At 46.3% G+C, this 12763-nt stretch overlaps 2 protein-coding genes across 7 annotated transcripts in view; one reads left to right on the top strand and one right to left on the bottom strand.

Moving 5' to 3' along the window:
* The window catches only part of PH4alphaEFB (prolyl 4-hydroxylase subunit alpha-1), a 208980-nt gene that overhangs the window by 73586 nt on the left and 122631 nt on the right, over positions 1–12763 (top strand). For 4 of the 5 annotated variants that reach the window (XM_071674778.1, XM_071674784.1, XM_071674783.1 and 1 more), the window contains one exon: positions 9195–9258. The gene's annotated coding sequence lies outside the window, so the exon portion shown is untranslated. Of the gene's footprint in view, positions 1–9192; positions 9259–12763 lie in introns of all 5 variants that reach the window. The other variant, XM_071674780.1, reaches the window with a different exon arrangement.
* The window catches only part of CDase (neutral ceramidase), a 223570-nt gene that overhangs the window by 187592 nt on the left and 23215 nt on the right, over positions 1–12763 (bottom strand). For both annotated transcript variants that reach the window (XM_071674776.1, XM_071674777.1), the window contains exon 3: positions 7927–8070. In XM_071674776.1, the coding sequence (XP_071530877.1) occupies positions 7927–8070 (144 nt within the window). The remainder of the gene's footprint in view (positions 1–7926; positions 8071–12763) is intronic.

Raw genomic sequence — 12763 nt, 5'->3', positions numbered from 1 at the left:
AGTACTGCTGGTGTTAACCTAGTGTATCAGGTCATGCAGCAGTACTGCTGGTGTTAACCTGGTATATCAGGTCATGCAGCAGTACTGCTGGTGTTAACCTGGTATATCAGGTCATGCAGCAGTACTGCTGGTGTTAACCATGTATATCAGGTCATGCAGCAGTACTGCTAGTGTTAACCTGGTATATCAGGTCATGCAGCAGTACTGCTGGTGTTAACCTGGTATATCAGGTCATGCAGCAGTACTGCTGGTGTTAACCTGGTATATCAGGTCATGCAGCAGTACTGCTGGTGTTAACCTGGTATATCAGGTCATGCAGCAGTACTGCTAGTGTTAACCTGGTATATCAGGTCATGCAGCAGTACTGCTGGTGTTAACCTGGTATATCAGGTCATGCAGCAGTACTGCTAGTGTTAACCTGGTGTATCAAGTCATGCAGCTGCACTGTTGATGTAGCAGTTCATGAATCTACTGAGGACAGCAGCAGGTGTACCTGTGTGGGTGCATTGAACCGCCACACCTGGGAGGGAGGGAGGGAGGGTGCAGTGAACGTTCACACCTGGTAGGGAGGGAGGGTGCAGTGAACGTTCACACCTGGTAGGGAGGGAGGGTGCAGTGAACGTTCACACCCGGTAGGGAGGGAGGGTGAAGTGAAGGGCCACACCTGGTAGGGAGGGTGTAGTGAACGGCCACACATGGGAGGATGGGAGGGTGCAGTGAGCGGCCACATATGGGAGGGAGAGAGGGTGCAGTGAACGGCCACACGTGGTAGGGAGGAAGGGTGCGGTGAACGGCCACACCTGGGAGGGATGGAGGGTGCAATGAACGGCCACACCTGGGAGGGAGGGAGGGTGCACTGAACGGCCACACATGGAAGGGAGGGAGGGAGGTAGGGTGCAGTGAAAGGCCACACATGGGAGGGAGGGAGGGTGCAGTGAACGGCCACACATGGGAGGGTGCAGTGAACGGCCACACATGGGAGGGTACAGTGAACGGCCACACGTGGGAGGGAGGGTGCAGTGAACGGCCACACGTGAGAGGGAGGATGCAGTGAACGGCCACACATGGGAGGGTGCAGTGAACGGCCGCACGTGGGAGGGAGGGTGCAGTGAACGGCTACACGAGGGAGGGAGGGTGCAGTGAACGGCCACACATGGGAGGGAGGGAGGGAGGGTGCAGTGAACGGCCACACGTGGGAGGGAGGGAGGGAGGGTGCAGTGAACGGCCACACGTGGGAGGGAAGGAGGGAGGGTGCAGTGAACGGCCACACATGAGAGGGTGGGAGGGTGCAGTGAACGGCCACACGTGGGAGGGAGGGAGGGTGCAGTGAACGGCCACACATGGGAGGGTGGGAGGGAGGGCATGCGATAGGCGGCCTTGCAGGGTTGCCATTTTCACCATTTGTGTTGGTGTTCGTCCTTCCCTGAGCAGCCCCCGTGGCTGACGGAGACGTCAGGGAATGTTTCCCCCACGCCTGGTGTGTTTCCGTGGAGGCAGTTACCGAGCGACGATGCTGAACTGGACGTGCCAGATGATGAGTGAAGGCTGGAAACCTTTGGCATCTGCAGCCACTGGCCTGGAAGCCTCCAGCAGAGGTAGGTCAGCTATTGTTGGTAGGTAGGGACGGGTCCTTGTCGTTCGCCGAGTCTCCTGTGTATCTGACCAGCAAACACAATTTCCCGTAATTCCTCTGTTCCGGCGGAGATGGTCGCCCTTAATAACTGTCAGTTGTATACCTTCGTCTCTGGCTGTCGGACGGTCTTGATGTGTAGATGGTGTAATGTTGTGTTGCAGGCTGGTGGGGTCAGGTGTACGGTTGTGTTGCATGAGGTCTTTGCTACATGTCGCACAGTTCACCTGACGGACGCACAAGTTACTCAAAGTAAATGCAGTTTGTGAATCTTCCCATTATGTTGCGTCACGCACAGACATGGTATCCAGACGTGGTCTTGTGCGACCGATACACGTTGTTGTTTTATGATACAAGGAAACCTAGGAGCGGGTCCTGTTGCGACCTAGGGCCTATTTCCAGGAGCCTCTACAGCTCCAAGGCTGCGTAACGTAAAGTAGCTGGGAAATGATGGAGTCATTTGGAGTGAGAAGCTCTGCAACAAAGGTGTACTCCCTCACGTCAAGACACAATGATATATACACTCGCGACGTAGCCACAAGCTGGCTAAGTACAGTATCGCATGTCAAGGTTTACGTGCATTTCACAACACGACAGCTAGAGAATGGATGTGCGCGTTGGGGAGGTAGCGTCAGGAACAGACAAAAAATAAGGCCACATCCGCTCACATCCATTCTTCTAGCTGTCTTCTTATGTAATGCACTGAAACCACAGATCCTTATCCACATCCAAGCCCCACAAAACTTTCCATGGTGTACCCCGGACGCTTCACCTGGCTTGGTTCAATCCATTGACAACACGTCGACCCCGGTATACCTCATCATTCCATTTCACTCTGTTCCAAGCACGCCTCTTGCCCTCCTGCATGTTCAGGCCCCGATCACTCAAAATCTGTTTCACTCCATCTTTCCATCTTCATTTGGTCACCCGCTTCTCCTTGTTCCCTCCATCTCTGACACATATGACCTCTTTGACAACCTTTCCGTATTCATTCTCTCCTTATGTCCAAACCATTTCAACACAATGTTCGGGGCGAGAACATGCATGGATGTGCCAGGCGTGCGGGGGGTGGAGCAGAGTAGAGCTGTATGGTTTACACGGGACTACTTGCTGTCAGTGGGCTGTACCGGGGCATGGAATGGTCGGTAGAGGTCTAAAAAAGAATATATATATATATATATATATATATATATATATATATATATATATATATATATATATATAGCGTGCGTGCACGCGTGCGAGGTAGCGCTAGGAAAAGACAACAAAGCCCTCATTCGTTCACACTCAGTCTCGGTGTCATGTAAAAATGCACCGAAACCATAGCTCCTTTTCCACATACAGGTCCCACAAAACTTTCCATGGATTACCCTAGACGCTTCACATACCCTGATTCAATCCATTGACAGCACGTCAACCCCGGTATACCACATCGCTCCAATTCACTCTATTCTTTGCCCTCCTTTCACCCTCCTGCATGTTCAGGCCCCGATCACACAAAATCTTTTTCACTCCATCTTTCCACCTCCAATTTGGTCTCCCTCTTCTCCTCGTTCCCTCCACCTCCGACACATATATCCTCTTGGTCAATCTTTCCTCACTCATTCTCTCCATGTGACCAAACCATTTCAAAACACCCTCTTCTGCTCTCTCAACCACGCTCTTTTTATTTCCACACATCTCTCTTACCCTTACGTTACTTACTCGATCAAACCACCTCACACCACACATTGTCCTCAAACATCTCATTTCCAGCACATCCATCCTCCTGCGCACAACTCTATCCATAGCCCACGCCTCGCAACCATACAACATTGTTGGAACCACTATTCCTTCAAACATACCCATATATATATATATATATATATATATATATATATATATATATATATATATATATATATATGTAATCATAATGTAAATTTGACGATTTTACGCCTTTTTTCTTTTATCATTTCCTAAGTACAGTTATGTAAGGTTGGTAGTTAAGACGTGAGAGTAAGAGACACAACAATTTTTTCTGTGGACACGTCTTTAGTTTGTAATTAAAGTTGAACTATAAGGAAGGAGACTGATGTACTGTTACGGGAGGTGACGTTACTATTTGTGTGTTACGGGGAGAGAGGTTTACACTCGTGCTGCCTCGTCTCTTAACCTTGTATATATGTACCCTGTCTTCACCCTAATGTACACACACACACACACACACACACACACACACACACACACACACACACACACACACACACACACACACACACACACACACACACACACACACATACACACACACACACACACACACACACACACCAACTTAAGCCGGATACCCATTTATCGACCTGCTTCGAGGGGCGGATAAACACCAGCTGGGTCAGGTGTAGGGCAACTGCCACGCCAAGAATTCGAACCCATGGGGGTCCGACCTGAGGATGGCCCGTGGACTTGGTCAGTAACGCTGACCATGAGACCACGGAGTCGCAAGTGTGTGTATATGTGTGTGTGTGTGTGTGTGTACACTTTCTTGTACAGTGTTGCATGGCGGAATTAGTTGGGTAGATTGAAATGGCTGATGAGCGAGCAGAACTGTGATATATAACGTGTGCAATATGCTTGCTGGATGGGGTGCTTGAACCAGTTGTCGCCTGGGGAGATGAGAGACTGTACCGTTGAACATACTGGGTGACAGGTGAGATCATATATACACGAGTTAACCACAAAGTTTTGGTTAAGTTACGAAAACATTACAAGAGGAAGATGAACGAGTTAGGTGGTGTGAGGCAGGTAACCTGTACAGGAGCAGGTGAGGAAGAACTTTGTGAGGGACGTGTGGCGTATGATGAGAGAGAGAGAGAGAGAGAGAGAGAGAGAGAGAGAGAGAGAGAGAGAGAGAGAGAGAGAGAGAGAGAGAGAGAGAGAGAGAGAGAGAGAGAGCATCCTTGAGTTAATTGTAAATTGGTGAAGGTGTATGTGCCATCGCTAGGTCAGGAACCATCGACACGTTCTCTGTATGAGGATGGAGGGGGAGTGGGGGGTGACTCTCCTGACGCATTGTCATGTTGGGCAACGTGAATAGAGACGACACAGTAATGTGTGGGGGAGCTGGTCCCTTGTAGCACACTACACACAAGATGGGTGGGTGAAGGCCGACAGGATGCTCTCATTTCTTATGAATGGGAGCGGAATTAAGTATTATATAATACAATGCGTTTGATAGTTGATTGCAATCTGCGCTTAAAGTCTTGAAAAGTAGAACGATAGTAGAATATACTCTTAATTTTATGCTTGAAGATATTTCAGAGTTAACAAATTTATCGGTAATGTTGTCACTATTTTCCAAAGCACGTTATTTGATAGGAACATGTTTGGCAGTAGAGGAACAGAAAAGTATCAGAGTCTGTCCTGAAGTAAGTTCTTGTCGTCCTGATACAGAGAACGGGTTCATAAGGCAAACTTGTGTATTTGTGAGGTGACTGGCATCACACTGTTCATCGTTAGTGTTGGTTTGCTTTGTCTTTGCTTCACCGTAACGGTAATTCCCACCATAGTTACGTATTCTAAACGCATGTTCGAGATATTTTTCGTTACTGTTGGGTTTATGTCGGTGAGAGGTGTGGCACACGGTGGTGAGGAACGGCCTCCTGATGGTGGGGCCCTGGCTGGTGGGGGTCGGTTCTGCCCCACGGGAGGGTATTTCCGCCAACCATGATAACACAAACAACAACACAACATCGTGGGATGGGGAAGCAGTAATCCGGCTTGATTGAATGGTGTCAAAACGCAGTTTCCACATACATTTGATTTAAATCTCGTTCATTCCCTAATATGCAGTTTCAAAACATTAGAATTTAATCTTGCAGTGTCTTGAACATATTGAGTATAACTGTATCCACCCCTCTGACTGGGAAATGTCACATTGTCAACATCACATCATTTGCTTCCCCAGACCTGGGTGGTTGTGCAGAAGGCGCAATGATTCTTCCTGCAGGCATCTGATCCGTGTCTGCTGGGCCAAGTTTGCACTACTCGCATATCTGTGATGGTTCCTCTTACACTTGTCTCTCAGTCATAGTGGAATCAGAAGGCTTTTTCGTTTATAAATTCTCCTCTGTTAACTTTTTTTGTACTATTTTCTTTTTTTTTATCCGTGGACTCCGAGCAGAAACCCAAAACATTATATGGTAAGAATATACTTGAAGCATAAGTATGTGTGACAGACTGTTAACTGAAGTAATTATTAAGAAGTAGCCACCAGAATAACCCTGTCCCCACTCACACACACACACACACCATGTAAGGAGAGGCAGGTCAGATGTTAGGTTACATAATTAGTGCCCACCTGCACTCCACAGGGATTATGATGCCCCGCCATGATCACTGCTACCTGTGTGTTTTTAATGACCTCAACACCTGTATCTCCCCCACTCTGTCTGAGGATGTAATACGCGAAAGTACTCACCGTTTCTTATTTTCTCTCTCCAGTGGACTCAGGTAAAGTGTGTGGAAGAAGAAAGTTGAGAGTAAATGTGAATAAGAGCAAGGTTATTAGGTACAGTAGGGGTGAGGGTCAAGTCAATTGGGAGGTGAGTTTGAATGGAGAAAAACTGGAGGAAGTGAAGTGTTTTAGATATCTGGGAGTGGATCTGTCAGCGGATGGAACCATGGAAGCGGAAGTGGATCATAGGGTGGGGGAGGGGGCGAAAATTTTGGGAGCCTTGAAAAATGTGTGGAAGTCGAGAACATTATCTCGGAAAGCAAAAATGGGTATGTTTGAGGGAATAGTGGTTCCAACAATGTTGTATGGTTGCGAGGCGTGGGCTATGGATAGAGATGTGCGCAGGAGGATGGATGTGCTGGAAATGAGATGTTTGAGGACAATGTGTGGTGTGAGGTGGTTTGATCGAGTAAGTAACGTAAGGGTGAGAGAGATGTGTGGAAATAAAAAGAGCGTGGTTGAGAGAGCAGAAGAGGGTGTTTTGAAATGGTTTGGGCACATGGAGAGAATGAGTGAGGAGAGATTGACCAAGAGGATATATGTGTCGGAGGTGGAGGGAACGAGGAGAAGAGGGAGACCAAATTGGAGGTGGAAAGATGGAGTGAAAAAGATTTTGTGTGATCGGGGCCTGAACATGCAGGAGGGTGAAAGGAGGGCAAGAAATAGAGTGAATTGGAGTCATGTGGTATACAGGGGTTGACGTGCTGTCAGTGGATTGAAGCAAGGCATGTGAAGCGTCTGGGGTAAACCATGGAAAGCTGTGTAGGTATGTATATTTGCGTGTGTGGACGAGTGTATGTACATGTGTATGGGGGGGGGGGTTGGGCCATTTCTTTCGTCTGTTTCCTTGCGCTACCTCGCAAACGCGGGAGACAGCGACAAAGTATAAAAAAAAAAAAAAAAAAAAAAAAAAATATATATATATATATATATATATATATATATATATATATATATATATATATATATATATATATACACACACACACACACGAACGAAGTGTATATGAACGCGCACCTTCATAGAACATACAAACGTCCAACACCATATTGCGATACATTGTCTCTAGTAACATCATCTCGACCATTTCACCTAATTGTTGCAGTTTTTTTTTTTTTTTTTTTTTTTTTGGGGGGGGGGGAACGTGAAGGTTAAGATTACAGAGGATACATAATAAGGCTGTACGATTCGTCACAAATGAAACAATACAGCACGAGCGATGGCTGGCTGAACCGGCGGGTACCTCCCTGAGAAGAGCAGGTGAGGAGAGTGGCAGACACTTGGAGGCCAACATGGAACACTCCAGGTTGCCGCCTCCCAGCGCACACAGGCAGGCTCCAGCCCTTGATCGACTTACACAATGAACCATGTTTACCTTACCTTACTGACTGAATCATCGTCATAGAACCAAAAGATACAACATCACACACACACACACGCCTCGGTCTCCTCTCCCATATCTGACTGTCCCACCTCTTCCTCTCCCATTGGAAAAAAAGGATTGCCGGAGTGGGTGAGGAAGACCAGGGTGAGGGTGAAGGTAGGGTGAGGAAGACCAGGGTGAGAGTGGAGTTAGGGTGAGGACCAGGGTGAGGGTGAAGGTAGGGTGAGGAAGAGCAGGGTGAGGGTGGAGGTAGGGTGAGGAAGACCAGGGTGAGGGTGAAGGTAGGGTGAGGAAGAGCAGGGTGAGGGTGAAGGTAGGGTGAGGAAGACCAGGGTGAGGGTGAAGGTAGGGTGAGGAAGACCAGGGTGAGGGTGAAGGTAGGGTGAGGAAGACCAGGGTGAGGATGAGGTACTTACCTTAATCTTCAGGATGGAAGCCATCATGCCACAGTCAACGCTGACGAAGACGACGCGTCGCTGTGTGTCGTCCAGGATGAAGGCCCGCGAGAAGAGGCGCATGTGGATCCCACTGTTGACCTGGGCCGGGTTGGCGTAGCCCATCTGTGTGACAGACAGGTGGTGCTGGCTCAGTCTGGTGGTTCTGATGGGCAGGGTGGTGGTGGAAGGATGGTTCAGATGAGCAGGGTTTTGCTTAGATGGTGGTTCTGATAGGCAGGATGGTGCTGAGATGGTGGTTTTGATGGGCAGGGTGATGGTGGGATGATGGTTCTGATGGGCGGGATGGTGGTAAGATGATGGTTCTGATGGACAAGGTGGTGGTGGGATGATGGTTCTGATGGGCAGGATGGTGGTGGAATGATGGTTCTGATGGGCATGGTACTGGTGGGATGGTGGTTCTGATGGGCAGGGTTGTGGTTCTGATGGGCATGGTACTGGTGGGATGGTGGTTCTGATGGGCAGGGTTGTGGTTCTGATGGGCATGGTACTGGTGGGATGGTGGTTCTGATGGGCAGGGTTGTGGTTCTGATGGGCATGGTACTGGTGGAATGATGGTTCTGATGGGCAGGGTTGTGGTTCTGATGGGCATGGTACTGGTGGGATGGTGGTTCTGATGGGCAGGATAGTGGTGGGATGATGGTTCTGATGGGCAGGATAGTGGTGGGATGATGGTTCTGATGGGCAGGGTAGTGGTTCTGATGGGCCAGGGTGTCGTGTGGGAGGTATTTTCTAAACTGAACATGTCCATTACCATCAGATCACTGTACATGTACCTTGCTGTACTCGTGTAAACACACGAGGGTGCTGACCCATTACCATCAGATCACAGTACATGTACCTCGCTGTACTCGTGTAAACACACGAGGGTGCTGACCCATCCTCTAGTGTGCTTGTATCTCTGTACTGAGTACATGATGACCTCAGCCCACCCCTGTATCTCGCCTCAAGTACTACAGTACTGACCCACCCATCCTGTAATGCGTGTCTGTGTACTAAACACATGCAACCCTCACATCCTGACCTGCCTCAGGTTCACCTGTGTAGTGGACTGTATTGTCATGCTCTTGCCTGGACATGTGGGTCGGGAAATGACCACTAAGGCAGGTACCATCATGGCTTTACGTTATAGGTTCACCACCGACACTACGTTATAGTGAGGCGGCCTTCGCTATGGAAGGCGTTAACGTATTTCGTTGTATTAAACATTTTTCTCTGTGTCATTTCAGATTGTGAGGAGCGGAGGGTTCTGTGCACAACTGAACCTCTGAAATTTGTCGTCACGCTCACTAGGTATGTACATGACAACATCTATATTGTTTGTGGATTTGGTGAAGTTATTTAAGGTCACTTTTGGTCACAAACGGTATTACCCTGGTGTCTCACCTGATATATATATATATATATATATACATTTTTTTTCCATACTATTCGCCATTTCCCGCATTAGCGAGATAGCGTTAAGAACAGAGGACTGGGCCTTTGAGGGAATATCCTCACCTGGCCCCCTTCTCTGTTCTTCTTTTGGAAAAAAAAAGAGAGGGGAGGATATATATATATATATATATATATATATATATATATATATATATATATATATATATATATATATATATATATGTTATAAACTTTGCTGAAGGTTTACAGTTAAGTCCAATCATAGCTACAATGATACCTTCTCCTGATTTCATGCATCACGCATGTTAGTTACATCCATAAATGAATAATTATTGTGAGGAGGTTTGGCATGTGTCATGGTACAGCAGTGTTACCCATCTGTCACAGTTGGCATGTGTCATGGTACAGCAGTGTTACCCATCCGTCACAGTTGGCATGTGTCATGGTACAGCAGTGTTACTCATCCGTCACAGTTGGCACGTGTCATGGTACACCAGTGTTACCCATCTGTCACAGTTGGCATGTGTCATGGTACAGCCGTGTTACCCATCTGTCACAGTTGGCATGTGTCATGGTGCAGCAGTGTTACTTAATCGTCACAGTTGGCATGTGTCATGGTACAGCAGTGTTACTCATCCGTCACAGTTGGCATGTGTCATGGTGCAGCAGTGTTACTTAATCGTCACAGTTGGCATGTGTCATGGTACAGCAGTGTTACTCATCCGTCACAGTTGGCATGTCATGGTACAGCAGTGTTACTCATCCGTCACAGTTGGCATGTGTCATGGTACAGCGGTGTTACTTAATCGTCACAGTTGGCATGTGTCATGGTACAGCAGTGTTACTCATCCGTCACAGTTGGCATGTGTCATGGTACAGCAGTGTTACTTAATCGTCACAGTTGGCATGTGTCATGGTACAGCAGTGTTACTCATCCGTCACAGTTGGCATGTCATGGTACAGCAGTGTTACTCATCCGTCACAGTTGGCATGTGTCATGGTACAGCGATGTTACTCATCCGTCACAGTTGGCATGTGTCATGGTACAGCAGTGTTACTCATCCGTCACAGTTGGCATGTGTCATGGTACAGCAGTGTTACTCATCCGTCACAGTTGGCATGTGTCATGGTACAGCAGTGTTACTCATCCGTCACAGTTGGCATGTGTCATGGTACAGCAGTGTTACTCATCCGTCACAGTTGGCATGTGTCATGGTACAGCAGTGTTACTTAATCGTCACAGTTGGCATGTGTCATGGTGCAGCAGTGTTACTTAATCGTCACAGTTGGCATGTGTCATGGTACAGCAGTGTTACTCATCCGTCACAGTTGGCATGTGTCATGGTACAGCAGTGTTACTTAATCGTCACAGTTGGCATGTGTCATGGTGCAGCAGTGTTACTTAATCGTCACAGTTGGCATGTGTCATGGTACAGCAGTGTTACTTAATCGTCACAGTTGGCATGTGTCATGGTACAGCAGTGTTACTCATCCGTCACAGTTGGCATGCGTCATGGTACACAGTGTTACTTAATCGTCACAGTTGGCATGTGTCATGGTACAGCAGTGTTACTCATCCGTCACAGTTGGCATGTCATGGTACAGCAGTGTTACTTAATCGTCACAGTTGGATGTAATTTGATAATTACGAAAGAGTCGTAATGTGAAGAGGAGGAGGGTTTTAAGCGCACACAATATGAACAAGAGCGGGTGTCTGAAAGTTAGTTTAGTCCATGGTAAAATGTTGCTGGTGGGTGGTTAGGGGGGTGGGTGGGGGGATCGCATGTTTTCTTAATGCACAAAGGTTATAATTTTGTGTTTAGTTTCGTACACGTGAAGGCAGAACAATGTTTGTGTGTTCGTACAACATTCCTCTGGTACTTTGTGTATGTAGAAACCAGATTTCTTTTGATAAATGTTGTCTATGGAAATGCAAAATGATATTCATGCAAAGGTAAAATTGCAGTATAGGGGACCTATAACTTGTATAGATTTTAAAGTAATACATATATGTGGACTCCTATATTGAATATATGTGCTAACTGGGCTTCGTGCATGGTGAGCCTTTATGTGGCTTAGTATTATCTTCAACATCTAAAGAAGGTGTGAAAATCTTTCAGTGTGTGGAGTTGGCTTGAGGTTGACGGCCTTAATGACCCTGACGGCAGTTTATGAATGTAAATAACCAACCACCGTTTAGATGATGTTTCCTCCATCCACTGAAATATATGAATGTAGTGGTACAGTTATGATGATTAGGGAAAGTGTGGGGGTATACGTAAAACTCTGTTATTAATCAACAGAACCAAGTGTAGTGTGTAAGTTTAACGCTACTATTAATCAACAGAACCAAGTGTAAAGTGTAAGTGAAACATTAGTAATCAAGTGAAGCAAGTATGGGATATTAGTGAAACATTGATTTTCAGGACTAAATGTGGGATACAAGTGGAATTAATCTACAGAACCCAGTGTGACGTATAACACTAATATTAATCAACAGAACCAAGTATGGGATATAAGTGAAACATTACCAGAACTAAGTGTATAAGTGAAACTAAATATTGATCAAGAGAACTAAGTGTGGAATATCATTGAAACGCATTAATCAACAGAACCAAGTGTTGTGTTTATGTGAGACACGCATTAATTAATAGAACTAAGCGTGGGATATAATTGAAACATTAATTAACACTAGATGTAGGGTGTAAAACACATTAATCAACAGAACTAAGTGTGGGATATAAGTGAAACATTTTAATCAACAGAGCGTATGAAAATGGTACGTGTTTTCCCCTGCTAGTCTATGATCGATTTTACGTTATTGAAAAACAAATAAATGTTGTAGTGTTGTTTGCATTCAGTTGTTGCTGGGTTGCTGGGTCATGACCTTCGTTGTGTCTTGCTGGTTGTATGTAGGAAGGAGGAAGCATCAGATAAGATTGCCTTTGGTACAGTTCGACCATAATAATGACAAAAGTAAGGCAGATCTTAGCCCCTACGTGAAGTTAGGCAGGGTCTTCTGAAGCTGTGTAGGTCTCGTGGTGTTTTACATATGTTTCTCGCCTACATATCTTCCTTCATCGCAGTTTTCAGTGTCACATGTATTATTCATAAGACACACAAGAATGTTCCAGATGGATGTGTGGTGCCCTTAAACTAGAACTTCATCCATGAAGTAATCATTTTTTCTTTTTTTTTTGTCAATTTTTATATTTGACGCTTAATATTTTGTATTGAAACATTATGTGTTTTGTAAAGGAAGTGGAAATTATATGTCCGTAATGTTTCTGGCAAGGTCGAGGCTGGGTTGTGCTAACACCATTGTAGTTTGTGACTGTGTTATGCATCGTGTTGTTCTCACACTTTGTTTTTGAGAACATGGCAAGAACAGTTTTAAGTC

This window comes from Panulirus ornatus, chromosome 20 (assembly GCF_036320965.1).
Source record: "Panulirus ornatus isolate Po-2019 chromosome 20, ASM3632096v1, whole genome shotgun sequence".
In the NCBI taxonomy this organism is placed as follows: Eukaryota; Metazoa; Arthropoda; class Malacostraca; order Decapoda; family Palinuridae; genus Panulirus; species Panulirus ornatus.
Note: the sequence above shows the minus strand (reverse complement) of the source record. Positions and strands in the feature narration are given on the sequence as shown.